The sequence below is a fragment of the Mya arenaria genome, chromosome 12, assembly GCF_026914265.1.
Source record: "Mya arenaria isolate MELC-2E11 chromosome 12, ASM2691426v1".
Lineage (NCBI taxonomy): Eukaryota > Metazoa > Mollusca > Bivalvia > Myida > Myidae > Mya > Mya arenaria.
The window spans coordinates 19,863,585-19,890,381 of NC_069133.1; the positions used below are offsets into that span (position 1 = coordinate 19,863,585).

Below are 26,797 nucleotides of genomic sequence, written 5' to 3' on the forward strand. Positions count from 1 at the left end.
GAGTGGTTGATATATTTTACATTTTCCAAATAATTTAATATTGATATTTTTCTGAATTATGACCAAAATTGCATTATGAACACACCTTGTATTTTACTTTAGGGCCCTTAACAATGCTTGTCTTTGATCTCTTCCACCAATTCAAGTTTCAACACTAGTGCTAATTGCATGATGGACAGAATGTGACTACAAACTTGGATATATATTCAACTAAGCTTGGTGCACACTTCATACAGAGGTAAGGCAATTTAAGTTTTGTTAAGATTGATAGGTCGTAACTGTTTCATTCAGGTAAGGTTGTCTCTGAATTTCATTTCCACACTTAAAACTGTATCCATACTGGTTTGGTTTCTTAAAACACTTCGACAAACCTTTTTACAAAATGGCCGTCTGACAGAGCACTGTCAAAACATTATTTTGGAAAAAAGGTTTGTCGAAGAATTTGAAGAAACTAATCACCTTATTAATCTTGATAATAAAACCAAGGCGAGGCACTTTAAGTGGCATAGACTGCCCTTTGTTTCATTTAAAATCGTGTAGTAAAAGAAATGTTATCTTTGTTTTACGTCTTCATTATGCAAAATGTTGACTTCCGACGTAGCATATATAATGTAATTTATCACGTGGTATACACACACTGACACTGTTGTCAAGTTGCAATAACATAATTAAGGTTGGATGTTCAAAATGGGTCTGACCGGAAAACGGGAACCTTTAACACCTAACTTAACAAAGAGATTGAATTGAAACAGAATAAAAGTAAAATCTCAACTCTAAGCATTTTTAACAATCTTTAAATTTCTAGATTGGTTTAAATCATTATGCTAAGCGTGAATGATTTGATGCAGCTCAGCTCTAAAAACCGCCAGTTTTTGCAGTCTAGACTGATTTTGACCATGCAAGACCGATTTCAGAAACAGAAAATGGTTAAAAAAATTATCTGAAATTTGTTTGTTTGTTTTCTTCTATTTTTGATCCAAAACGGCTCAAAAAGTCATTAAAAAATTGTATTACTCAAACCTTGTTTGTCATTCACACCCCAATTCAAGTAACAAGATCACAATCATAAGATTAATGCGACCATCAGCTGTGTTATGCTATGATGAGTTATAAGATATCTTCTAATTGACAGATATCTTTTTATCGGCAAGCACTTGTTATCGGTCCAAACACGTGGTAGATCACAGGAGACACATCTACCTGCCTTTTAAATGCAAAATATTTTGGATATTGCTTGCCGTATTATTTTATTAATGTACGAAATAAAAATTACTTTTCCCTTACAATTAGGGTTTGCGTAATGTTTTCACTCCTAGCTAGCTCGGACACGTTACCTTAAATTTAACAACAGACCTATTCTCAGACTGCATTGTCCCAAAAATTAAGTATGAAATCAGTAATATATACAAGCCATTAACAATGATTGCTTACAAAATCAAAAGATTAGAAATAATTACTATGGTTCAAGAATCAATGTTTAATTATCCCAAAACCAAGAACGCACAACAAGAAACACTACAACACCAATGCTATAACTTCAACAGGACCAGCATACAAAACGCTTATAAACAAATCTCACAATATATCTATATATAACCTGCAGTCCTAATTGTATAGCGTGGGGGGAATCAAACCATCCCGTCTGTATCACAATGATCCAGGCTTACAAAGAGGTCAAAAAGAAACCCCACGGATGTCCAAACCTGGAAACTAGAAGCTGTATTGCAATGCTTCACTTACATTCTCCTAGTCTCCAATAGTTCAGATCTGTCCTAAACAGTACAAAAAGATACTTCAAAACTTCCCTATATATTAACTTGATGTTCTCACATCGGCATAGAGACACAAACTAATCATTTCTATGCCTTTTTTTGCTTATATACCCTTACATCAGGTGACCAAAACAGAATGATCCATTTTAACAAACCCTATGGGTGAAACCATCATATATATATATATATATATCTTACATTACAGACAAGGGGTGTCAAGTTCATTAGTCTTTAGAAAAAATAGAAACCATTTAAATATAACTTCTTTCATATCAATCTTATACTAATTTAACCATGACTTTAATATTAAATACACAAAACATCCTAAATGTTATAAGAAAACAGCTGAACTCGTAAAACAATCAAATACTTTACAAATATCACTAAAACAAAAATGTTAATTTTTGGGCTCCGGACTACATGATTCCAGGAACATTACAGTATATGCAGGCTAAATTGCAGGTTTCAATACTTATTTCATTAATCCTTACATTAATGTATCTGCAATTATCCATTGTTATTTATTTTGCATAATGTAAGTCCAATCAACAACAATCAAAACAAACACCTATATAAGTTTTACGTAATAATACATGTTTTTAAATGTGTCAGCTGCGAATCAAACGGTACACTTTGTGACGTCCAAGCCCGAGCGTTATACAGATTAAAGATGCATGGCAATGTATTGTAATTAAATTGGTCAGTCAAATGCCTTTAGATCCCATTTTACTCTTGGCTGGCTTACCTGCAACTACTGTGTTAAGCACGTTTGCGTCTATGCTGGTCGCGTCAAAGTACCTTCAAACTGTGGCTGAAATGTTTGAATACCCTATAAATATGACTGAATCTTGTATGAACCTTATATGAAAATAAGCCCAGACCCATTGAGGTTTTAAACTTTTAGAAGCCCTGATTTTATATATTTGTGACCATATTCAAAAATATTTAATTTAGTTTGAGATAATTCAAGTTTATGCAGATGATTTATTGTTTCTATTTTGACGCACGTAACGCACGGCTATTCTGTCATTGAAATTATTATGAAAAAGTATGTTAAATATACTTGACTTTATTTCCTATTTACCAGCCAAACCAATGGCTTCCTCAGGACCATACTGCTTGGAATGGACCATTGACAGGTCACTTACACTTCAATTGTTTAATGGTACAGTCAGTGAGTCAAATCCAGATGTAATTGTTGACTGGTTTGAATCAGACAGACAAACAGGTAATGAAAATGTTTAACATATAATTTTATGTCATTTTTTAAGGAGTTTTAAAAAAAATTGACCTACATATAGTTTACTATCTTACTATGTATACCAGAACAACAAATACGTGTTATGCTATGTATATCTTTTCATAGCTGAGTAAGTGAAACTGCTTTATTCACTCTTCATACCAGGGAACTTCTACTGTATGTAAGTCACCACAGATATAACCTGTTATTAGTGTCAATACATTGATAGTTCATATTAAATTACAGAAACAAAGCATATGAAAACCACTCCAGGTCAAATTATATCACAGCTTCCAATTCCTGGAACAAAAGAGCCAAACAACCACACAGTATTAGCTGCAAAACTTGACCGACTCTTCAATGAAGTTAACAAAGATTATTCCACTATTGGTTTGGGGCTAGGTCATCATAAGGTTTGGGATACGGATGCTCTCCTTTTTCTCCTGGTAGCTTCATTGAAACGTTTTGCCCATAACACCAAGAGCAGGAAATTGGGCACTGTGATTATCTGTGCAAATACACCTGATAGTTTCAATATTGCAAAGAAACATTGTGAAGACAACTTGGGAAGGTCTGGAACCAGTATTGAAAGAGGTATAACTTTACATAAATATTTGTATTCAAAGTCAGGGCTCATCCTACATCCAAACTTAGGAAGAAGTGACTTCTCTCCATTTGAAAAATAAGGAGATGTTTCCACTGTGGAGGGAGAAGTTCTTCCCTAATGGATTTAAATTGTTAAAAATTAAAATAAAATAATCAAACCTGTCATCATTGTTAAGGACAAAACCACTCATTCACTCCATTATCATTAGTGAAAACATCACAGAAAGACTGTCTGCATTAAAGGGAAGCACATGAATGGTTCTAAAAAAATCTTCATCAAAAGCTGTTTAAAAGGTAAAGAGCAAGATGATTTTGAAGGTTAAGTGACTGCTATATCTTAGTTTAGTAACACATTAGGGTCAATACAAAGTACCTTATCAAAAAGCGTACATGAGAATGTCATAAGATCAAGAATTTCTGTCATTTTCCAAACAAAACAAAAGAAGCTCTGACTGCATTTTGCCATCTGCTCGTGACAGCCCAAAACCTGTACAATCATTCTATAATACTGCAAACTGATCTCAGTATTTCTTAACCAGATGAATTTTAAATAAGATCCTGTCTAAACAAGCAGAGGACTAAATATACTACATTGTAAGATCAAAAGACAGGCGTACTGCATTTATGTATTCTTATAACGTGCGAGCCAAACAAGGCCAACAGATCCATTCAGGGAAAAGCATGCTCGACCCTGAAGGGGTCCACTGGTCTTTATAATTTTATACACTAACTTCTCTATTCTCACCGATCCCGGGCTTTGCTAATTTGCATATTACCAACCAAGTTTACATCCGGTTTGAACGTACTTCCGTTTTAACGGACCGTTATTATGAACGCACATCCGCCGCCTACAGCGGACCGTTACACTAATCCGCCACCTATACAGCGGACCGTTACATTCTTTTTGTTGTTTTTTACTTGCAAAAAAAGTGTTTGCCTAATTAAACTCTAAGTTTGGAAATAAATAAAATAATTATTCAGAAATATAAATTTTAAAAAAAGCAATTGTACGATACACACATTCATAAGATGACCTCCCAATACCCTAAGCCAAATTATAACCAATCATTTATCTTATGTTATATTAACAGGTTTAAGTGATTTCTTAAAAAAAACCACCTCTATTCATGTATCTATATTGATACTATTCAGGTTCTTTGAGTAAACCAGTCACCACAAGTCCAACGCTAAATATTAATGTTATTCAAGGTCGCCTAGAAGACAACACAGTAAGTAATTTGTGGATGTATTGATGAAATTGGATTATTGTTTTATTTTCGCATATCTAATTGTAATTGGCCTATAGTATGTCAGTCGTCCGTCATCCATATTAATAAACTTAAAAAAATCTTCTTTGAAACCAAAAGGCCCAGACCATGATTTTTTATGTGTAGCCTCATTTAGTGGTGTTTTACCAAGATTGTTCAGATTATATAATGTCACTGGGGTCAAAGCTGGACCCAATCAAGCAGTCTTAGGTGTTCATATAATTATATAGTAAAATTTTGAAAATCTTCTACTCTGAAATCGCAAGGTGCAGACCCTTGATGTTTAGTATATAGCCTCATGTAGTGGTCGTTTACCAATGTTGTACAAATAAAGTTCCTGGTGTCAAATCTAGCCTTTTCCTGAGGTGATAAATTTATATAGATATATTTTGAAAATCTTCTCTGAAACTGCAAATCAGACATTTGATATTTTGAATGCAGACTCATGTTGTGGCCCTTAACCAAATATGTCCCTGGGGTGAACTCTTGCCCCACTCCTGAGGTCCCAGGACTTTTATTTACTTACATGGTAAATTTTAAGACCCTTGATATTTGGTATGTAGCCTGATGTAGTGGTCCTTTACTTTCTGTTTTTATGTAAACTATATCTAACCTGCATCCATTATATTTGTGATTGTGTACATTTTATGGGTAGAGCATTCAATTTAGACTGAGCTATCATAATGCATTGCATGAAAAAAACAAATCCCATTGATTATCTGGTGAGCAATTCAGGGCCCTCTTGTTGTGTTTCCAGGCTGATGTCCTTGTTTGTACCATCAGGCCAGACCTTTACACTAGTATCGGATTAGTTGGAGCTATTCAACGAAAAAGCAAGGGTCAGCTGCAGAGAGATTTGAACTCAAAGTATAAAGGCAGAAAATTGAAGTTTGGTGAAATAGCCACTTTTGAAGGAAGCGGTGATCTGCATTGCAAATATGTATTTGTAGGTGCTCTGTCTTCTGATCAATACAAGTACCTAGAGTATGGACTCAAATCTGTAGAAGAATTTTGTCGAGACGTAAGTATATTCTACAATTTATATTGTCCCAATCAAGTGATGTTTGATTTCTGTGTTTTGTTGAGATTTTTTAGCCAGTTTTCCAAAAACAAAGGTATGTCATGTAAATGGATGAGCAGACAGGTAGTTTCTGCTCAATAACTTTAGTTGGTATGGGTTGAATGTGATGAAACCTGGTGTATTAAGGTCACTTATTCAAAGACCTTCCTTGAGATTTTTTCAGGGTTTGTAGATTCAAGTTCAATTTGCTGAACTACTAGAAATGTTAAGTGGTTTCCGCTTAACAACTTTAACAAGCATTATTGGATAGTGATGAAACTTGGTGTATTAGAAATTATAGAAGAATGTTTTCTGCTAATTAAAATTTACTTAACATTGATGGGTAATGATAACTCTTTGGGGGGGGGGGGGGGGGGGGGGGGTCATGGCTACTTAAAATAGAAAAATGGTTTCTGCTCAATATCTTAAATTTGGAATGACTTGCAAAGATGAAACTTGTTGTATAGGTTGCTTAATTGAAGACGTAGCTTCATATATCTTTTGGAGATAAAGGGTCTATGTCTCTTTAATTAAAATATATAGGGAAATGGTTTTATTTCAAGGGGGGTACATGTATGCATGTTATATTTGACGAACGTCTCTTGTTTGTGTTTATTTTGTTTAGATCACTATACTCAACAGAGAAGTGACACCAGTAACACAGTTTAAAAAACAACAAATTATTTATTAACCGATTTGCAAAAAAATCAAATAAAATTCAAATTAGAATATGAAATCATGTCCTAATTTCAAAATACCTTCACTGATCCTGCAATTTTTAATGGCCACAGAATTAAATCAACATGAAATATTGGACAAACTATATAAGCACTATTTTTTATCAAACAACACTTTCAGAATAATAATGAATAATTTAAAATGTTCTAGCACTGGTGAAGCTTTAAGAGAAGCTAATTTACTCTCCTCCCAAGAACAGAGACATTTGCCCATTAGGCTTAAAAACAAAATAAGAATGTTCCAGAATATACTACAGAAGATCTTTCTCTCAATTTCTATAAGAATTTTGTTTATTCCCAAACTTATATACATTTGAATGAATAGAAATTTCTATAACATTCTTAATAAATCCTGATGATCCAAGGGGATTTTTCCCCTCAACGGGGGATATGGCATGTATGCAATATATTATATAAATTGTTATGTACATATTTTATGTGCTAATAGTGAATCTTTTAGTAAGTTTGATTATGGGTAAATATATTTAACTTGTCATTTTAGGCTCTTAATGATTTTGTCACAAAATGTCTTCAACAAGCTGAAAAACTTGGACTGACTTCAGTAGCATTTCCCGCCATTGGTGATGGGGTTGGTTATCCAGTGAAGATCATAGCAGAACAGATGTTTGAGTCAGTGCAAATGTTTCAGTCAAATGGAACCATCAAAACTGTCACATTTGTAATATATGACTTAGATCCCAGGACAATTTATGAGGTATGATACTGTTAAAGAGTTCGTTCTCAGTTAGGAGTCAGTTTTCATATTGAAAAAAATATTCCCTGTAAATCAATTGAAACTACAAATTTATATGGAAGACTAGAACCTAATAACAATGCATGATATGCGTGGCAATACGGAAAAAAAATGAAAGAGTAATGGTTTGAACAGTAATTCAAACAAGTTCAAAAACTATTAATACCTTACAGGATGTCTAAAACAGCTTCACAAGTATGTAGCAAAAGAACATTGGAATGATTCAACAGAAAAAATAGACATTTGGCAGCAAATGTGGCGCTTTTAGTACACACTGTTCAGAAATTTGTCGAAGTTGTAAATTTTATTGTTGTAAAAATCATTACTGCCTTAGAAGTTTAATGGATACACTTGTTTTCTGCTGTTTTTCTAACAAGATTTGAGACAACTGTATATAAATATATTAGCATATCATCAAATTATTCCCTTTTAAAAGTTAACAACAATGTCATTAATCATGTTGTTAACTTAACAAGGTTAAGAACAATGGGCCCAATATTTAAATTTTATTTTTACACACAATCAAAGCCTAAATTTTAAATATTTTTTATACTATATTTGAAGTGATGCTCTTTATAGATTTTAGTTTTGTCTCTTTGTGGTGTTAGTACATTGCAGTGTAATTTGACTGATTTTACCTGTAAAAATGCCCCTTCCTAAAACTTGAATGAAAAATTTAATATCATAATATAATATATAATCGACAATATAAAATGTCTTCAAACAAAACTATAGGTTTTGTACTTAGAGTTAGTACTAATAATTTGGTGGTTTTTAATGCATGCCATATTCTGTTAATCTAACATTGATAATTATATACTTCAGGAGTTCAAAAAAGCTGAGAGGACATCTGGTATGTCTGGACTGGTATTCCTAAAACATCTTAAAGCTGCACTCTCACAGACCGTTTTTACAACTGTTTTATTGTTTGGACAGAGCAAAATTTTGCGAAAATATCTGTAAACCATTGATAAAAGATTGCTGACAAAAGATCAGATCGTAGATTTTCATATTTCCGTTCAAAAATTAATGTTTTATGACTTAAACCATTAGTAACGGTTTAAAAAAATAATTGAACTTTAACATAAAATTTGCGATCTAATTTTTTGTCAGCAGTCTGATACAGGTATAACTGGTTTCCATGCATTTTCACAAAAATTGGCTCGTTCCAACACAAAAAATAAAAAATTAGTCAAAACGTGCAATCTGTGAGAGTGCAGCTTTAATTTACTTCCTAACTTAAGTCAATTTCTAAAATAATAACACTCAAATGAAAAAAAGTCATATTTGTTTCTTACATAAAAGAACTTTGATTCATTGATAGATGTCTGTGAAAATAAAGTTTTTTGAACATCATAATGAATTTATATTATCATGAGACCGATGAGATACTTTAAAGTAGGAAATGGAAATAAGTTCGGATATGACTTTAATATGATTTTTTTATGGATACCTGCCCTATTTCTTAAGTTCATTGTTATAATAATTTGATTTTAAGATTACTGTTCATGATGATAGGTATTAATACTTGTAAAGGATAGCCCTTATTTTTTGCATAGGCTGAACACTTAGGCATCAACAAAACCAGTCTTATAAAAAAATTGATGGATGTGTTCGTTTATTACAGGCAGATTTTATTTCGTCTTCCACTTGTTCAGAAAGGGAATTAACATGTTACTGTGATGTATATAGATCACAAATCATAATTAGGCAGAAAAGTAAATGCAGTAATATTTTTTTTATGTTGTTTGTTACAGCAAAAACATCTACAATCTACACAGACAGTGCATCAGCTGAATGTGTTAGAAGAAAAATAAGTCATATTACAAATAGAAGACTGACTCCCAGTAGTCCTAAACAAGCAGAAGACCACGAAACGCAATTTGCACTAAGCTCGGTTGCATCAGGTAGCCGTGTAAGTTTAGATATGAAAAGTATGAATCTTAATGGAAACACATCAAGCAGCCACAGTTCAACCTTTTCACCTTTAACTGCTTCTCATTTTGAAGGAGCTAGACCCAAAAGACAGTCATCTTTACGGTGTTTCAAAACATTTTATACACCGCAAGGCATCCAGGTCAACTTTTATCAATGCAATGTGGTTGATGCCCCAGCAGAATGTATTTGCATCCCTGCAATTAAAGATGTACTAGGTTGTAGCATTGCTAATGCTATTAACGCTGAAGCCGGGAAGGATCTGTCAAAAAGGGCAAAGGAAAAACTAAAAGCTGAGAAAGGTTTTGAAGTCGGAGAGGTTTGTGACACAGAACCTGGGAAAATAAAAGGCAAACAACGTATTGTGCACACTGTTGTTCCAGAGTGGGGGATTTACAAACCCTTTTCAGAGGTATTGTTGATAAAACACTTCTGTGCGTTCTTCAAACAATATTATTCAAATATCGCAGAATTAATCTGAGTTTCCTTTTGTAGATTTACATTTCAACAAATAGGAGCTCTATTCTACTCACCTGGCATCAGCGGTTGCGTGATATTTATAAAGGCTTTGCATGTAATTTTAGCCATGTTATTCTTTGCAATAAACTTAATAAATCAAGTTAGGTAACTGTTTTCGCATAACATGCAAATTATGGCCCTTTATTGTTTAACTTGTTCAATTCTGGTTAATGTTTTGGAACTCGACCACCCATCTTACTTAACTATCAAGTCAGATAATTGTCTTGCATTTAATGAAACATATTGTCAAAAGCATGTTGAGTGTGCTGTGTTAGTGACAGTTTAAGTTTTAACATTAAGTATGTATGCCATTCAATATTATAATATTCTGATATTTAACTCATAGCCTTACTTTATGACAGTTGGAATTCCATTTTTAGCTTGACTAATCAAAGAATAAGGAGAGCTCTACTACTCACCCAAGCGTCAGTGTCACACCTTGGTAAAGGTTTTGTGTGCAAGCACACATAGGCTTATATCTCAGCAACTTCTGGAGGTATTGCAATGAGACTTTATACAATGGTACCCAACCATCCAACCTACTTAATTAACCAAGTTAGATAACTCTAGTTTGCATTTAATGCAAAAAAAGGCCTTTATTATATGACTTAAAAATTCTGGCTTAAGTTTTGCGTGCAAGCACACATAGGTTAATATTTCAGCAACTACTTGAGGTATTGCATTGAGACTTAATACAATGGTACTCAACCATCCAACCTACTTAATTAACCAAGTTAGATAACTCTAGTTTGCATTTAATGCAAAAAAAGGCCTTTATTATTTGACTTAAAAATTCTGGCTAAAGTTTTGCGTGCAAGCACACATAGGTTAATATATAAGCAACTACTTGAGGTGTTGCATTGAGACTTGATACATTGGTACTCAACCATCCAACCTACTTAATTAACCAAGTTAGATAACTCTAGTTTGCATTTTATGCAAAAAAAAGGCTTTTATTATTTGACTTAGAAATTCTGGTTAAGGTTTTGCATGTAACCACATTTATGTTAACATCTCAGCACATCATGTTTTGTATTAAGATCTAATCCAGCAGTGATCCATGCATGTTTTGCCAAAACTTTTCAATCCTTACACTGAAAAGCGGCAGAATAGTCGAGCGCCCCGTCTCTGTGACTGCTTTTGTTTCACATGCTATACCTTGTTTTGGGGTAATATAGCCATCATGTATCTTTCTGTATTACACATTTGTAATATAACATAATGCTCTATTGTCAGAAAATATATCACTTTGCATGTTTGTTAACAAATTAATTGTCAAAAATAATTGATAAATGGCAATATTCTAGCAAGTTGTATGTTTTTTTTTCATTTTGTATTTGTAAGTTTTATTTCAATACAATAGTACATCTTCCATCTAAATCTTAAGAGGAAAGCATGCTTTTTCATCTAGATTTCGTGAAAAGCATTTTTAAAGACAGTGGTAAATTGTTTTCAACTTGTCCAGGATATATGTTAGTAAGCTCGCAAAAGCCAGACTTACTAACATATTTCCTGAACTCGTTGAATGAAATTGTGTATTATATGACGACTTGTGACAGATTTGAGCCACATCTTTTCTTTGAAGATTCTGAGGATTTTTTTGTAAGATGAATTTACAAAGTGTGATTTGGTGGTTTTGTACATGTGAAATATTTTTGACATTAATAAATGGTTACATTTCAGAGTGATGTCATGAAGTGTGAAACAGAGTTTTCCAACTGCATCGTCAAATCTCTGACACACGTGGAAAAGCTGAAAATTCCAACCATGGCATTTTCGCCAATGTCTGTTGGTAAGTAAAATATTTGTCTAAAATAATAGATGGTAAAAATGGGATTCTTCTTATCCCTAAAGATTTGCAAAATAAAAAAAATGTAAAAAAAACAAACAAAAAAGTACAAATATTTTCAATTTGAATTTTAACATAGGTGCTTTTATGCCCCCCTTCGAAGAAGAGGGGTATATTGCTTTGCACATGTCGGTCGGTCCGTCAGTAGACCAAAGCTTGTCCGAGTGATAACTCAACAATTCCTGGACGTATGGTCATCAATCTTGACATGAAGGTTGGGCCAGATCAGTAGATATTGATTTTAGGGCTCATCGGGTCAAAGGTCAAGGTCACAGTGACCTTGAATGGTAAAAGAATTTTAAAGCTTGTCCGAGTGATAACTCAACAATGCATAGACCTATGGTCATCAAACTTGATATGGAAGTTGGGCCTGACCATTAGATGACCCCTATTGTTTATGGGGGTCATCGGGCCAAAGGTCAAGTTCACAGTGACCTTGAATGGTAAAAGGTTGTCCGAGTGATAACTCAACAATGCCTGCACCCATGGCCCTCATACTTGACCTTGAGGTTGGGTCTGACCAGAAGATGAGCCCTATTGTTTTTGGGGATCATTGGGCCAAAGGTCAAGGTCACAGTGACCTTGAATGGTAAAAGGTTGTCTGAGTGATAACTCAACAATGCCTGCACCCATGGCCCTCAAACTTCACTTGAAGGTTGGGCCTGACCAGTAGATGACCCCTCTTGACTTTGGGGGTCACCAGGCCAAGGTCAAGGTCACTGTAACCTTTAACACAAAAAAGGTAACAAATCTTCTCGCAGTGATATCCCAACAATGCCTTAACCTATGATCATCAAACTTGACATGGAAGTTGGGCTTGACCAGTAGATGACCCTTTTTGATCTTAGGAGTCATCGGGTCATAGGTCATGTTCACAGTGACTTTGAATGCGAAATTTTTTCCATTGATAACGCAAATGTCTGCACCCATGGCCCTCAGACTTGACTTGGAGTTGCGTCTGACCTGTAGATGACCCCTTATGATTTTAGGAGTCATCAGGTCAAAGGTCAAGGTCACAGTGACCTTGAACGAAAAAGCTTGTCTGAGTGATAACTTGTCAATGCCTGCACCCATGGCCCTCAAACTTGACATTTAGATTTTTGGTGACCAGCTGATGACTTCTATGGATTTTGAGGTCAAAGGTCATAGTCATAACACACTCTATCCTCACACTTTGAATGGTTATAATCTGAAAACTTTCTCAAAGGCATCCAATGTCAGTGACAAATCAGCTGTCATTTTGGTCCATGCATATTTCATTCAATTGTCCATATAATCCTGACAACTTGGCGCTCAGGGGGGGGGGGGGGGGCATAATGTTTGACAAACATCTCTTGTTTAATGTAATATTCCATATTGATTACATGTTTAACTAAAGCTATGTTTTTCAGGACAACAGAAAATTCCAAATGATCTTTGTGCGGCAATGTACGTCAAGGCGGTAGAGAGTTATGACCTATTGTCATATAGTCCTTTGAAGGAAATATGTTTCATAGACAAAGACGAAAATGAGCTACGCATCATCGAAGGTGCTTTTCATGATGTCCTGCAAATGAGGAAACGGCACCCATCATGTTACAACAGAGCTGTGCATATCAAAAGAGTCAGCTCAACATCCAACACAGGTTTGGCTTAAGTGTTATCATTAGGGATGGAAACCGGATACCAAATCGTTATCCGGATATTCGTATCAAGTATTCGAATACTATCCGGATACTTGTATCAAATTGTTTTCATAATAAGTAAATTTCCTATTATATGTCACCCACCTTCTGTTATTTGACACAATTGTCCACTTAATTTATAATTCGTCATATGGCAATTTCACGTTTTCATTCATTCTTTCTCAGTCTTAATAATTTATAATGTTATAATCAAAGCTAAACAACTCATTTTACGTCATAGAACTCATGATGAATACCACATAAACACCTCGCGACTTTGATAGTCACTTCGGCTGAGGTGGTTGCTTGGTTACTGCCACGTGCTTTCGAGTTTGTTATTTATCAGCAGGTTTCATGTTAGATGACACTTTGATTATTTGATAGTCAATTGTAATTGTATTTCATTACATCGTTTATTTAATGCAATACCTACAATTTCTGTGGTGTTTTGTAATGAAGGATATAATTGCGGAAAAGATATGAAGACAAAAAGACGATCTGATTTTTCTTTTTTTACATGCGTGTACTTCTTTTGTTTATCAATAAACTAAACATGTTTACATATCATATGAAAAATAAATAACAAGATGCAAAATGATGTAAATTTGATTGAAAGTGAAAAGATAAACAAATTTGTTTTTGTATTTATTTTTCAGATAGCAATAATTTCTTCATGCATATTCATCAAAAATACGATTGGTCGTTAATAGCTTTGATTGCACGACCCTTATCTTGTGATTGGACGAGCAAATCCTACGGATTAATGATCAATCCGTTTAATATCAACTAGTGCCAATTAGTGTCAATTAAGCACATCTGAGATCATAAGACACTTGTCATTGTAAACAAGGTCATAGAACTTTACAGGGTGCTGCACAAGGACACAATATCACGCCTTGTGCAAACACCCAATTAGCAGAAGATTTGTGACACATACCCGCTTCGCGACAGACACTGTTGATCACCTGAAATATTTCATCTGAAAAGTTTTATAACAATTGCTATGTCTCTGCTAAGCTATTTCATTGAAATTTTAATTCTTAACGAATATTCGAATACCCATTTTGGTATCCGAATACTTGCGTGATATCCGGATACTCGGATATTCGCTTCCATCCCTAGTTATCATACATACATCTGTAGCGGCTCAGTCCTTTGTTGTCATTACAGGGGCCATTTCTATTGTTTTAAAACCAATCCTAAGTAGACGCACTTGTGCCATACGTTAATAGTACATTCGCCTCTTCATTTGTATAGATAACATTTGACATTCATATTGTATAAGACACAAGGAGTTATGGCGTCATTATTTATTTCAATATTGTGTACTGATTGGATACGCCCGACTTTAATTAACCAACGATATACCAAAAATGTTACAAAAGACAGCTAGTCTTATAAACAAATGTATATTGTGGCTTACATTTCTTTAAGAATAAATACTCAATTACAGAAGATACTGCTTATTTTTAATCATAATGAAAAGTTCTTTAAAAGGTAGATATAAGTTATATGATTGATCTTATTTGTCCTTGTGTTTATGCTGTATGAATGCAGTAGGGCAAGCGAGCAAATGACCAAAAAGCGCTTAAAAAGTATGCTTCATGGAATTTGTTGTGTGCTCTACTTCGTTCAAAGAGCATAAAATGAAGAAAAAATGTGATAATTCCTTTAATACACCTGGAGCTTTTTTAGCTATAACATCTTAATTCTTTCCATAGACAGATATAATGTTTCTTCAAGCAGCGGACAAAGTGCCAGAACCAATGTAGAACCGCAAATTTATGAAAGCAGAAAATCATGTGCTGATCAAGATCCATCCAATCCAAAGGTGATTAACTATCCCTATTGGCATTTTTCAAAACCACCAAATAAAGTGGTAGCTAGCAAGGAGTTCACCTGCTGGTTCAACAAAAAACAGAAACTGTACGTGTATACGGATAATATTACATCTCTTCGAAACATTGACATGATTGTGTGCAATGAGACACCAAACGGAAAAAGTGAAGGCAAGCTGGTAAAAGCATTGAGTGATAAATTTGGTGCAGGATACAGAATGTCCAAAGAGGCTAAATTCAAGGGAAAAGTTGTGTCAGGAGATGTCATTTTTTGTGAAGCACCGGTATTATCAAAACCAAAATGGATCGCACATGCTGTGCTTTACCTGAAGAAAGATAAAAAAAATGAGGAGGAGCGCCAAATGAAAATTGCAGAAATTTTTACAAACATTTTTGAGCAAGCCATTTTGAAAGGCTGCAAGTCAATTGCCTTGCCAAGTCTTGGATCGGGTATGAATTCCTTTCATTATATAACATCGGATATATTCGCAAAATTCACAGTTCAAGCTAAATTTAAAAAAAGAAGCATCGTCTTCCATAAAAACAAAATAGTCTTTCCAAATTGCAGGACGAACAAACAGTCATCATGAACATTTCATGGAACACCTTATTTGAACGCAACATAATTCCCTATTTACTTATTCAAATAAGTCTCTTATCCCAGTCCACAGAGGATCCTCTCAATTCTTTTTACCCAATATGTTATCTATTGTTTGTTTAAAAATAAATCAAGATAAACCACTATGTTCCAGTCTATACTTTGTCTTGTTCATATGGCTACTGATCCTAAACCAATATATAAGGAGCAAACCAATCTGATGTGAAACACTTCATTCAAAGGGATTGAGGCTTTAACATGGAGGTTATGGTTAAGAATGAATTTTTGTCACCGTTTACTCCATCGGCCACTTTAAGTGTGTGTTTTTTCCCTAACTTACATGTATCTTTGTCTACTCCATGTCATGCAGGGGGAGGCATGTTTTTAGAGCAGTTGATGTCCGTCCGTTTGTCACACTTTCCTATCTACTCCTTAACTCCTAAACCTCATCGAGTCAACGTGCAAACCCACATTTCCAAGCATGTTGGCTCAATGTCAGGGTCATAGTTCAAGGTCAAAGGTTTAGCCATATATTTTGTGTATTAAATATCCTATCAAATATTGAACGCATCCAGATGAAGTGCAGAACTCAAATTTCATATTTTCATAACAATTGTGTCCAATGTTCACCTCACAAATAGTGGGTGTTGTATAAATGAGGTGAACATTGCACACATGTCTAACTTGCAGCATTAAATGTCGTGGAACAGAATGAGATTAACATTTGTATAATTTATGTTGAAAGGTAAAGGACAAGCGGACCCTGTATACTACACGGAACGACTTTTTGAGGGTCTTCTTAACTTCTGTGCCTTTAAAAAGCACACGGACATCTTTGTTCACCTTGTAAATATCAACCCAGCCATAACTGATAAGGCTATTTTAACTGTGAAGAAAAATGCTAACCAATCACCAAACGTGAATCAGTTTGTCCAGCCCAAAGCAAGACTGGAAACAAGGTTACCTGAGTGGCCAAAAGGTACATCAAGTACAGACCTGACAAGCAATGATCATGGAACAAGCAACAAAAAATATCCAGAAAGCAAAAAAAAACTTGACTTCAGCAGTAGCATTCATGCAGCAACATCAGAGAAAAGACCACCAACACAAGATACCAACACAATGACACAAAAAGAGCCTAGAGCAGACATTAGGCCAGCACCAACAGGAAATCTCAAAATATATGATGATGAAGGTATTACGAAAAATCCCCCAAAAAAAAACTACAATTCAAAAGAAAGAGACTACAAAGATGATGATGACAATAGTGATTTGGAACAAAGTGACATTGACGATGAAGAGAATGAGGAAGCTTTTCGTCAACGAAACATTTCTCAGGTAAGAATAAAAAAATTAGTAATTAAGTATGCACTCATTATCAGTTATAATAATATAAATTTAAAATTCAAATGGTTTATTTGTACACCTTATTTATTTGTTCATCCTAGATTTAAAAGTATAACAATGTTTTTTAGCCAGAAGAAACTGAGGAAATATGTGTGATCTGTATGGAAACTGTTAAAAAGCAGAAGACTTTGCCCTGTGGACATGTGTTTTGTGAGAATTGTATTGAGCAACAGTTTACATACAAAGAGGCGTGCCCAACGTGTGGACAAGTCGTTGGGACAATCGAGGGTAACTTATACAAATTAATTCAAACATATAGAACACTCTTGTTTACAGTGATTTTTAGACATTTAATAGTGTCTCTTAATGGGACACTATAGTATTCTTTAAATATTTTGGCTGCTGGGCTTGTCCTTGCAGTTTTCATTGTAGGGTATTGTTCTTTTACATAATAATTGTAATCTCATAGTTAAACAGTTTAAACTATGGTAATTAATGTATTTTGTAATCAACTTGAAAACTCTTTTACATATTTGTAAACTTATTTCTTTATATGGACAAGAGATACATTTTAAATACAAATTTGTGTTGCATAATTGTATGATGATTCTGTTACTTTTTGTCAACTTTTTATCATTGACTCATTTTATTTATAATTTTATGTTTTCCATATGATTAGGAGACCAGCCAGATGGAACGATGACAATAACTATTGATGATTTAACACACTGTGCTGGTTTTGAACATGTCGGACAATTTATTATAACATACAGTTTTGAAAATGGAAAGCAAGGGGTATTGACCATTATATTAAATATTATTTTCATGTTAAAAATACTGTCAGTGGGATTATAATTAATAAAGTACATTATTGGTAAAAGTAGTCTTGGATATTTTTGTAATTATAATGCCTTAGGGTTTTAGCTGTAGTTGTACACTATGTCCTCTTTTAGTAGAACCCTTCTGCACTCTTGGAAACCAGAAAATCTGCCTTTCTGCTTTCATACATTTAAATGCTTAAATATTTCTTTTGGTTTGATTATTAGGATTATAAATATTATACAAACTAAACATTTGATATATATGGCAGATGAAACATCCATTATACACAATGCTTAAGTTTTTCTGTGAAATTCAAAAATTCTTCACAGGCTCACCCTTAGCACCCAGTCCTGTCTTAAAACCTGGCTCTATATCACAAAAAAACTCAAGTCAAATTTCAATCTCAGTCTCAACTCATTTCTTCACTTACAATGTAACAGCATAACATGATGCAAAATTGGAAATGTTTTACCCTTTTTAAAACCCATTTCTTCACAGATTATGTTGAAAAAAACACATTTGGTCAGTATTTAATACATAAATAATTTGAGAGCAAAAACTGTACTTGAGTCCAATGTATTGTTTTTTACCAAAGTACATTATCGTGCAGTAAAAATAACCAATTTAGAATATTAAGCAATGATGTTAAACGACATAAAGCACAAGAGAATGTGCTTTTGAAAATATAAAAAACATTAGTAATTTCGAATAATTATATACTGTAAAGTGGAAAAATGAGTTGAGGTTAAAATTGTATTTGACATGAGTATTTTTGTGATATTGGGGCCTGGCTAAAGCCCTTCATGCACCTGGTGGCATGGGCCCTGTTAGTGTCTTGGCTGTCTGTTGATCTTAGACTTTTGTGCTTATATATATGAACATTAGCTTTGGAAAATCAGACGTTTACATTCATACCAGTAGTTAACTGTATGCTGGTTCTTATACTATAGGTACGGTATGCTAGTAATCCAAATCAAGGAATATCAATTGTCCTTTGTAGTGTTAAAGGGGCTGTACTCCGTATGATAAAATAGCGGGGGAAAAAAGAGAAAATTGTCAAAAACTGAAATAAACTTGGTATCGATGTGTACAATGCATTAAAACTTACTAACTGAAATACCACATAGTTTACAATTATTTATTTTCCGCAGTTTTTTCGTATTTTTCCATTAAAAAATATTACTAGGTATGTCTACCTAGTAGAATTCATTCCTTATGTGTGATTGGCTAATCGATGTTATCACGTGATAAGTAAGGTATATGGCTTAAATATTCCAACCGTTAAGGGTAAGCCTTCGTAGCACAGTGGATACATCACTGGACTGCATTAAGTTAAACCTGGTCTCCAACTCGATTTTTTTTTTTTACATTTTGGTATTTTTTAACAATCATGATATAAAAAAAATAACAATACATTAAATAATCGTCCTGAGATACGTTACAGAAAAAAACTTTTTTGGTGCCAATCTAGTGTCCTTTAATAGAATGTTACCGAACTGAATCTTTATTATGTCATGCAAAAAAATATCTATTTTTTGTATTCCAGCCAAGCCATCCTAACCCTGGTGCCATATACAAAGGCATAACAAGAAAAGCATTCTTACCAAAAAATGAAAAGGGAAAGAGAATTTGTAAAATGTTGTGGGTTGCTTTCGAACGAAGACTTGTCTTTACAGTTGGGAGTTCACGAACCACGGGGAAGGAAGGGGTCATCACTTGGAATGACATACACCACAAAACTGACCCCAAGCCAAACTCACAGTATGTATTGAGAGACTGATGTAGCCATATACAGATTTAGTGATGTATTTTATGCGTATTTTCCGAAAATCTAAAAATAATAACAAATATCAAGTTTTTGTTTACATTGTTTCCTTCATTGTTTTTGACTGAAAATTAAATGAATTAGAAATTCTACAGCTTTTGAACCCAATCTACCGCTTTTGAGACCTAAATCTACCTCTGTTTTTTTTAGCCTGAAGTATCTTCTTAAATGAAGTGTGGCAGCTGTAAATGTTATCCCGTTACTTAATCCACCGTGTATTCATTCATTTTGTTCTTTGGATCCAGGGTCGTCCCAATAATGATTGTCAAAAAACAGTTTAAAGCAACTAAGGACTTCAGTGTTTCATGATAATGTGGATACCTTATTTATAATATGGATACATATTCTCATAATGTGAATCCATTGAACGATTTTCTGGATGTCTCTCCCTCTCAGAATGTAATTGTTTAAATTTTATTTGGAAAATAATTATAACTTTTTAATTGTATGAAACTTCAGAAAGTACATTCTCGTTGTAATCGACACCACAGTGGTTTCAATTTTAATGAGATATTTTATATAATATTCATCAATATTAAAGAACTATCTGGTTAACGTCAATCTTTCAGATTTGGGTATCCAGATGATTCCTATCTAGACCGTGTGACAGATGAACTTAAGGCTAAAGGCGTAACAGAGGTTGACATCGTGGAAGTTCCTTTGGAGAACATTGTACGCAGGGAAAGGCAACACCGACGTTAATACCAGCAAGCAAGTAGTGGCTTCGCTGTTGGAATCACAATTTGGTTCACAAAAACAATACAAATAATTGAATAAAATGTGTATTTAGGTAGTATATTGACAGACTTCAACCACAACAAGTTTGTGTCGTCTCAGCTAGCAATAAGAAATGACTTGAAGATCTTTTATTAATACAAGTAGCATAGACTTTTAATGTAGACATGGAAGGCTTTTAGAGAGTGAATTATTTTATGTGGTGCCTGTTTTGTGCATTATTTTTGTGTCTCCTTTGAAGTATGACAGACACAGAAATTACTACGCCTGACATTGTCCGTGTTTAAGGCATCACACTCGTTTACGTTTTGTATGAACAAATTTTTAATTGCATATACTTCGTGCTAAATATGAATTTGTATTATGGTCAGTGAATGTGCCATATTGAATTTAGGATCAATGGGTCCAAGGTCATGGTGACCTTTACTTGGAATATGATGGATGCTTTTGTTTCCCATCAATAATTTTTTAACGACTTATTGCAGTCTTCAACTTTGGGATACACATTTGCCATGGTTACTAGATGACCTCAATTGATTTTGGGGTTAATAATTTCAAGGTAAAGGTCAGGGTGAACTCTACTAGAAAACTATGGGCTCTTTTGATTTTGAATAACTTTGTGTAGGCTATTCAAACTTTGTATGCACATTATCCATGTTCAGTAGATGACCTCTTATAATTTTGGGGTCAATATATTATGGTTTTACTAATAAAATTATGGCTTCTTAGCACTTGACAGGCAACACATCCCTTAAAAATTCAAGTTATGTTGTTTACCAGACATTTATCATAATTATATTTCTTCATGTTTTGTGCATTTACATGTTTGTCAAGACCACCACTTCTTGTTAACAAACATCTGTTTATGAATTGATTTTTGAGTATTTATGTTTACAAATTTTCGCTTTCTGATTTTTGAAGAAAAAGATCAAGGTAGTGTCATAGTCATGTGCCCCTGGTGGTGGCATCATCTTGTGAAATCTCTTAGCTTGGCCATATATCAAAGAAAGTTCCATGATTTTCATATCAAACTTGTTGCAAGGGACATTACGTATAATTATGTGTAATAGGTATATTGATATTGGTTGTGTGTTTAAATAATTATGCCCTTATTTATGGGGAAAACATAAACAAATGTTGGCGTTCTTTCTGCCGACTACTCTGTTTTAATAGGCACATCGATCTTGCTCGAAGAGCATTTAGATATGCCCTTATTTTACCGGAGAAACACAGACCACTGTGGGTGTGGCTCTGCCGCTCGCTATAAGGCATATCAATCTTGCTTTACAAGTGTTTATTAATGCCTGTTATGTTACTGTTAACCGGATGGGCCGATTTGTGTAAGGCTCTAATTTGTTTAGGTATTATTTTTGTCAAGTATTAGCTTTAGTTTCAAAATAGCATTATTTATATGGAAATTGTATTTTAGTTATGTGAGTTTTGGTAGATCAAAGTTATTGAAATCGATAATGTTTAGGGTACTTATATGTTTCAGTTTTTCAGTGTAAGATCGCAATGTATTTTACTGAGTAACACCAAAAGTTATATTTCACGAGTTGCATGGTGTTCATGATGTGAAATATATTGCAATCTTTCAATGGAACAAACAATTTTTATTTTAATTATATACTTAAAAAGGATTTTAAATGACTGTTGGAACAGTGAAATATCATTGTCATTTCACTCAGATATCTATAAACCACCGGAAAACATATAATAAACTATATGTTTGTATATAAATTTGTATTTGAGTTTGTTGTTATTTATTACTTTTTTAACCTGACATTCTTTTAACTCTTTTTACCTCTGCAATGTAAATATTTCACTTTTGAGCTTGCATTTGACACCCTTAAAGCTGCACTCTCACAGATTGACAATTTTGACTGTTCATTTTTTGTCCCAGAATCAGCTGATTTTGGATCACTGCCTTCAATAAAGTCATATACGCTCACTTGACACAATAGAACATCAATTTTCGGGCATAAATATTAAAAACTGCAATCTGATCTTTTTTCAGCAGTCTTTAATATATATATTCACTCGTTTCCAGACATTTATGTAAAATTTGTCTCATTTCAAGCCAAAAAAATAAAAAATTGTTAAAATGGTCATCTGGGAGAGTGCAGCTTAAAAATGCCCCATTGTATTATTCAGTGTCAAACACAGAGTGTATTCTTCATCAGGTTTATCATATTATTTTGTCGTCTTTACAATGCATAATAAAGAATTTTCTCGGCACCCCAGCATATTTATAATAACCTATGTTATACCCTGGGCAAATTAGCTAGGGAAACTTCGTAAATTGAATTGAATATTCATATGCATTTTCCCATCAATATCCTGCTTAAAACAATTTGTAAGCCATGATCTGATTGGATTATTTCAAACCGAGATTACATCCATAACTTCTCTGCCATTTTGGCACAGCATGAGGTGTGTCTCATGCGACCAATCAAGCGGCTGGATTTTATGCTATTAATTATACATGAGTATAAGATTCTTACAGCTGATTTGCCTAGGGTATCATATAGGTTAAGATATGCTTGGATGCCGAGGATGAATAAAGAGAGGGTGAAAGTGATCTAGTGTTAAAGGTGTCCGACCACCTCTCACCCAAGAGGTTGTGGGTTCAATCCTTATAAAGGTTACTTTTGTTTGGCTTCTCATAATGGACACTAGAACTTAGGTTTCTATCTATGAAATGGACACGAAAGTAATTCTTTAAGCTACGGTATAAGTTTTCGTCACCATCAAGCTTAAAGAAATTTGTTTAAACTAAACTTAACAATTATTGATTATTATAGTTATTAAAAGCAGATATAATTACACCCGACAGATATACTAAAGTATATGTAAAGGTTATTATAATATACCGGTATACATTGAGTCATGATTGTTCTTTTGTATTCACATTTTTTTTTATAACTGACAATACAGAAAACTTTGGGCATAACAATTACTGTTTGAATTGTTAAAACTAGTTCCTTAGTCATTAAAGCTCTCACAGATTGAACGTTATGACAACTTTTTTGTTTTTTGTCTTGGAATTAGCCAATTTTTGCGAAAATTCATGGAAGCTAGCTATATAAGACTGCTGACAAAAAATTTCAGTCCAAAAATTGATCTTTTATGCATTTTTCTTAAACCGTTAGTAAACCTGTTTAAGCCATAAAACATGAATTTTCGATCGGAAATATGAAAATCTACAATCTGAATTTTTGTCAGCATCTTATATCATTGATTAGCAGATATTTACGCAAAAATTTGCTCCTTCCAAGACAAAAAATAAAAAAGTTGTGAAAATGGTATATCTGTGAGAGTGCAGCTTTAAAGCAACATGGCAAGAATGTTGGACTTAAACACACCAATAGTTAGTTTTAAGAGTTGGAATTCTATGCTGTTTAGTTTATGATTTTGCTTCTGTTGTTTTTTAAATCTGAAAATAGACCATTATTTATATTTAGACAATATCTTTAGTAAACATTTCCTGCCTAAACTTACCAAAACTTAATTAAGAAAAAATATCATTATTCTAGCTGCAGTTTGATTAAAATCTGCATATTTTCCACCGAATCGGCATGAAAATTTGTCAGATTGTTACCCCACAGGATATACATTTTTAATAAGATCGTCTCTGTTTTTTGCTTTATGTGTTGTTTTTTTATTACCATGACTAAGTAGCCTCTTAGTAATGACATGATTACCGATGTAACATCATCACATTGTCATTTTTATTGACCGACTCGTTCCCACAACTTGGTATGTAGTGGCCAAGACATATTCAGTCGTTACTACGATATATGCGGGAAATGTGACTAAGTCGCTGCCACTAGATAAAAAAAATAGCACACATGTCACCTGTATACCAACATAGTCAAGCACATTTGTTTTTAAGTATAGATAATATATTAGAGAATATTTCAGAGTGTTAGGTATTATGTACACTTATGTATGAGGACTTTGATTGGAATCATCACTTATTTTTAGTCTCCTTTTTATCCAGAAAAATGTTTTAAAGATGTGTGAAATATGAAAATCTACGATCTGATTGTTTTGTCATTGGGTCTCAGATATTTATGCAAAAATTTGCTCTTTCCAAGCCAAAAAAATAAAAAGGTTGTAAAAATGGTAAATCTGTGAGAGTGCAGCTTTAAAATATGTTTAAGAAATGCTTAACATCAAACAATACGAGTAGATAAAAACAATTGCATGGTTTATATAAAAAGATAATGAAACGGCGCATTAGAATGCAGAATTCTTATATTGCCTTATTTAAAAACATGTTGCTACCGTTCTTTTGTAGTCTAAGGGAGGCCACTGTGTATGAGTTTGGTGGATTCATATTAATAGTTGACTGTCGCCATTTTGATCCCCAAGTAGTTGATTCGTATTGTGTAGTTTTAGTTGAATTACATTTTTTGTACCGAGAAATATGTTCTTATTCCACTTGTTTTGGATTATACACATTTAATGGAAACAGTCAATATTTCATCAGCCAGTACCCTTTTTGAAAGAAAAATACGAAATTAAAACCACTGTAATGTAAAGTTGGCCTCGACCTTTAGTTTTGTGTCTGTTGTAATATGGACAAGGAGAATGAATCAAATAGCAGTTTACTGTTTCTATCTGAAGATGAGAAAAAATCAGTTAAGAAACCCGTTATTCTGTCAGACGTGGAACGATCCGGTTTCAAACAGTACCCTTCTACGACGCAGGCTGTCGCCAGAGCGAGATTCCAGATGATGGATTTCGATCAACCAGAACTTCAGGAAAAACCTAAAATTTGGAAAGCTTTTCCGCTCACACTGATAGGTTTGAGAATATATCAAACTTCACGACAGCCTTAATAGCAAATTCATTTGGTTTTTTTAAGCCAATGCTAGTACTGGTTAAGTTAAAAAATATGGCAGCCACAATAATGCGCATGTTACTAAGGGAACTTTTTGAACATTTGGATATTCATTGTGTTCACTAAATGCCACAAATTGACTGATCCATACAAATGTGAAATATATTCTTCAACTGTAGATCCACAATTCTTAAAACTCTCACTGTTCAAACTGAAATAAAAACGCAGACACAATAATTATTTTTAACCAATACTTTTCTGGGATCTGTCATTCTTGACTAGGAAAATAACAAGTGGGATATGGACGTGTAGAGTCACCAAATCAAAAATCATCAAAGACTCTGAAGCTGCTGTTTATATGGACTTCAAAATATGGCAAACAGTGAAACACTTTTTTTTTAAAGTGTTTTTTTTAAAGACTATAGTTAATGACATTCTATGATTCTAAAACTACTAGATGTAGAAAAAATGATTTTTCTTAATTTGAAATAAAATGAAACAAACTAATCAAAATTGAATGGTAATGACCTTCTAAATTGCCGTCCAGACTCCCTTTTTTATTGATGTTTAGCCTGGAAGCCTTGACTGCATTTTAGAATCACTAATGACCTCCCAATAGTCAAGAAAATACATGGAAGTTATTTTAATATACCTCTTGGCTGATGAGGCCTTAAAAGAAAACACATTTGGTTCGGGTTTCCCCACCCTACGGAATAGGCGCCCTACCATTTTTATATTCAGTTTGAAAAAAAATGAAAAACTAAAATAAGAAAAGAAAAAAAAGCCTACCTATTTCTGAAAAGGATGTAACCCTAACCAAACATTATTATTTTTTAGGCCTGAGTTAGATTTTAGTTTTCAAAAGTTCAATACTATATTTCAAAACACGTTTACAATAATAATTATTGTTGATTTTCTTATAAAATACAGAGATGTGATTTGTCCATGGATTAGCCAATTCCCCTAGATCTAATGGCCACATGGACCCTCCTGCCTCCCCCCTCCCCCTCCCCCCAAAAAATTAAATATATATGTACATGTATATCTATTTCCTTAGCCTCAAGATTTTTTTTTTTGATTGTTAGGGTTGATATCCCAGTTTGGTACAAATTTGAAGTCATGAGAGTCCTGAAAACAGCTTCTAAAAAGCAAGTTTTTTATCTAAGACTGTGTGCTTTTGATTCGAAGAGTGCCCCAAGAAACAATTGACAAAATGTTACAGGCCTCCAGCTGCCAGTCACATCACTGAAATATCTCTAATGTTATGTAGTTCTTCACAATTTAAAATGACCTCAAAAAATGAAAATCACCCTGTCACATCATTCTTATGTGTGCAATATTTTGACCTTTTAGCAGGTCATTAGAAAATGGAATGGGTT

At 33.7% G+C, this 26,797-nt stretch overlaps 1 protein-coding gene across 1 annotated transcript in view; it reads left to right on the forward strand.

Moving 5' to 3' along the window:
- Positions 1-26,797, forward strand: part of LOC128211432 (uncharacterized) — a 29,447-nt gene that overhangs the window by 656 nt on the left and 1,994 nt on the right. Inside the window, exons 2-17 of the mRNA XM_052916220.1 lie at positions 103-238; positions 2,860-3,000; positions 3,259-3,606; positions 4,771-4,847; positions 5,644-5,907; positions 7,186-7,398; positions 8,263-8,290; positions 9,195-9,784; positions 11,575-11,683; positions 13,132-13,365; positions 15,126-15,692; positions 16,586-17,178; positions 17,316-17,475; positions 17,867-17,982; positions 19,556-19,770; positions 20,404-25,381. Of these exons, the coding sequence (XP_052772180.1) occupies positions 2,868-3,000; positions 3,259-3,606; positions 4,771-4,847; positions 5,644-5,907; positions 7,186-7,398; positions 8,263-8,290; positions 9,195-9,784; positions 11,575-11,683; positions 13,132-13,365; positions 15,126-15,692; positions 16,586-17,178; positions 17,316-17,475; positions 17,867-17,982; positions 19,556-19,770; positions 20,404-20,536 (3,780 nt within the window). The 5' untranslated portion in view covers positions 103-238; positions 2,860-2,867 and the 3' untranslated portion in view covers positions 20,537-25,381. The remainder of the gene's footprint in view (positions 1-102; positions 239-2,859; positions 3,001-3,258; positions 3,607-4,770; positions 4,848-5,643; positions 5,908-7,185; positions 7,399-8,262; positions 8,291-9,194; positions 9,785-11,574; positions 11,684-13,131; positions 13,366-15,125; positions 15,693-16,585; positions 17,179-17,315; positions 17,476-17,866; positions 17,983-19,555; positions 19,771-20,403; positions 25,382-26,797) is intronic.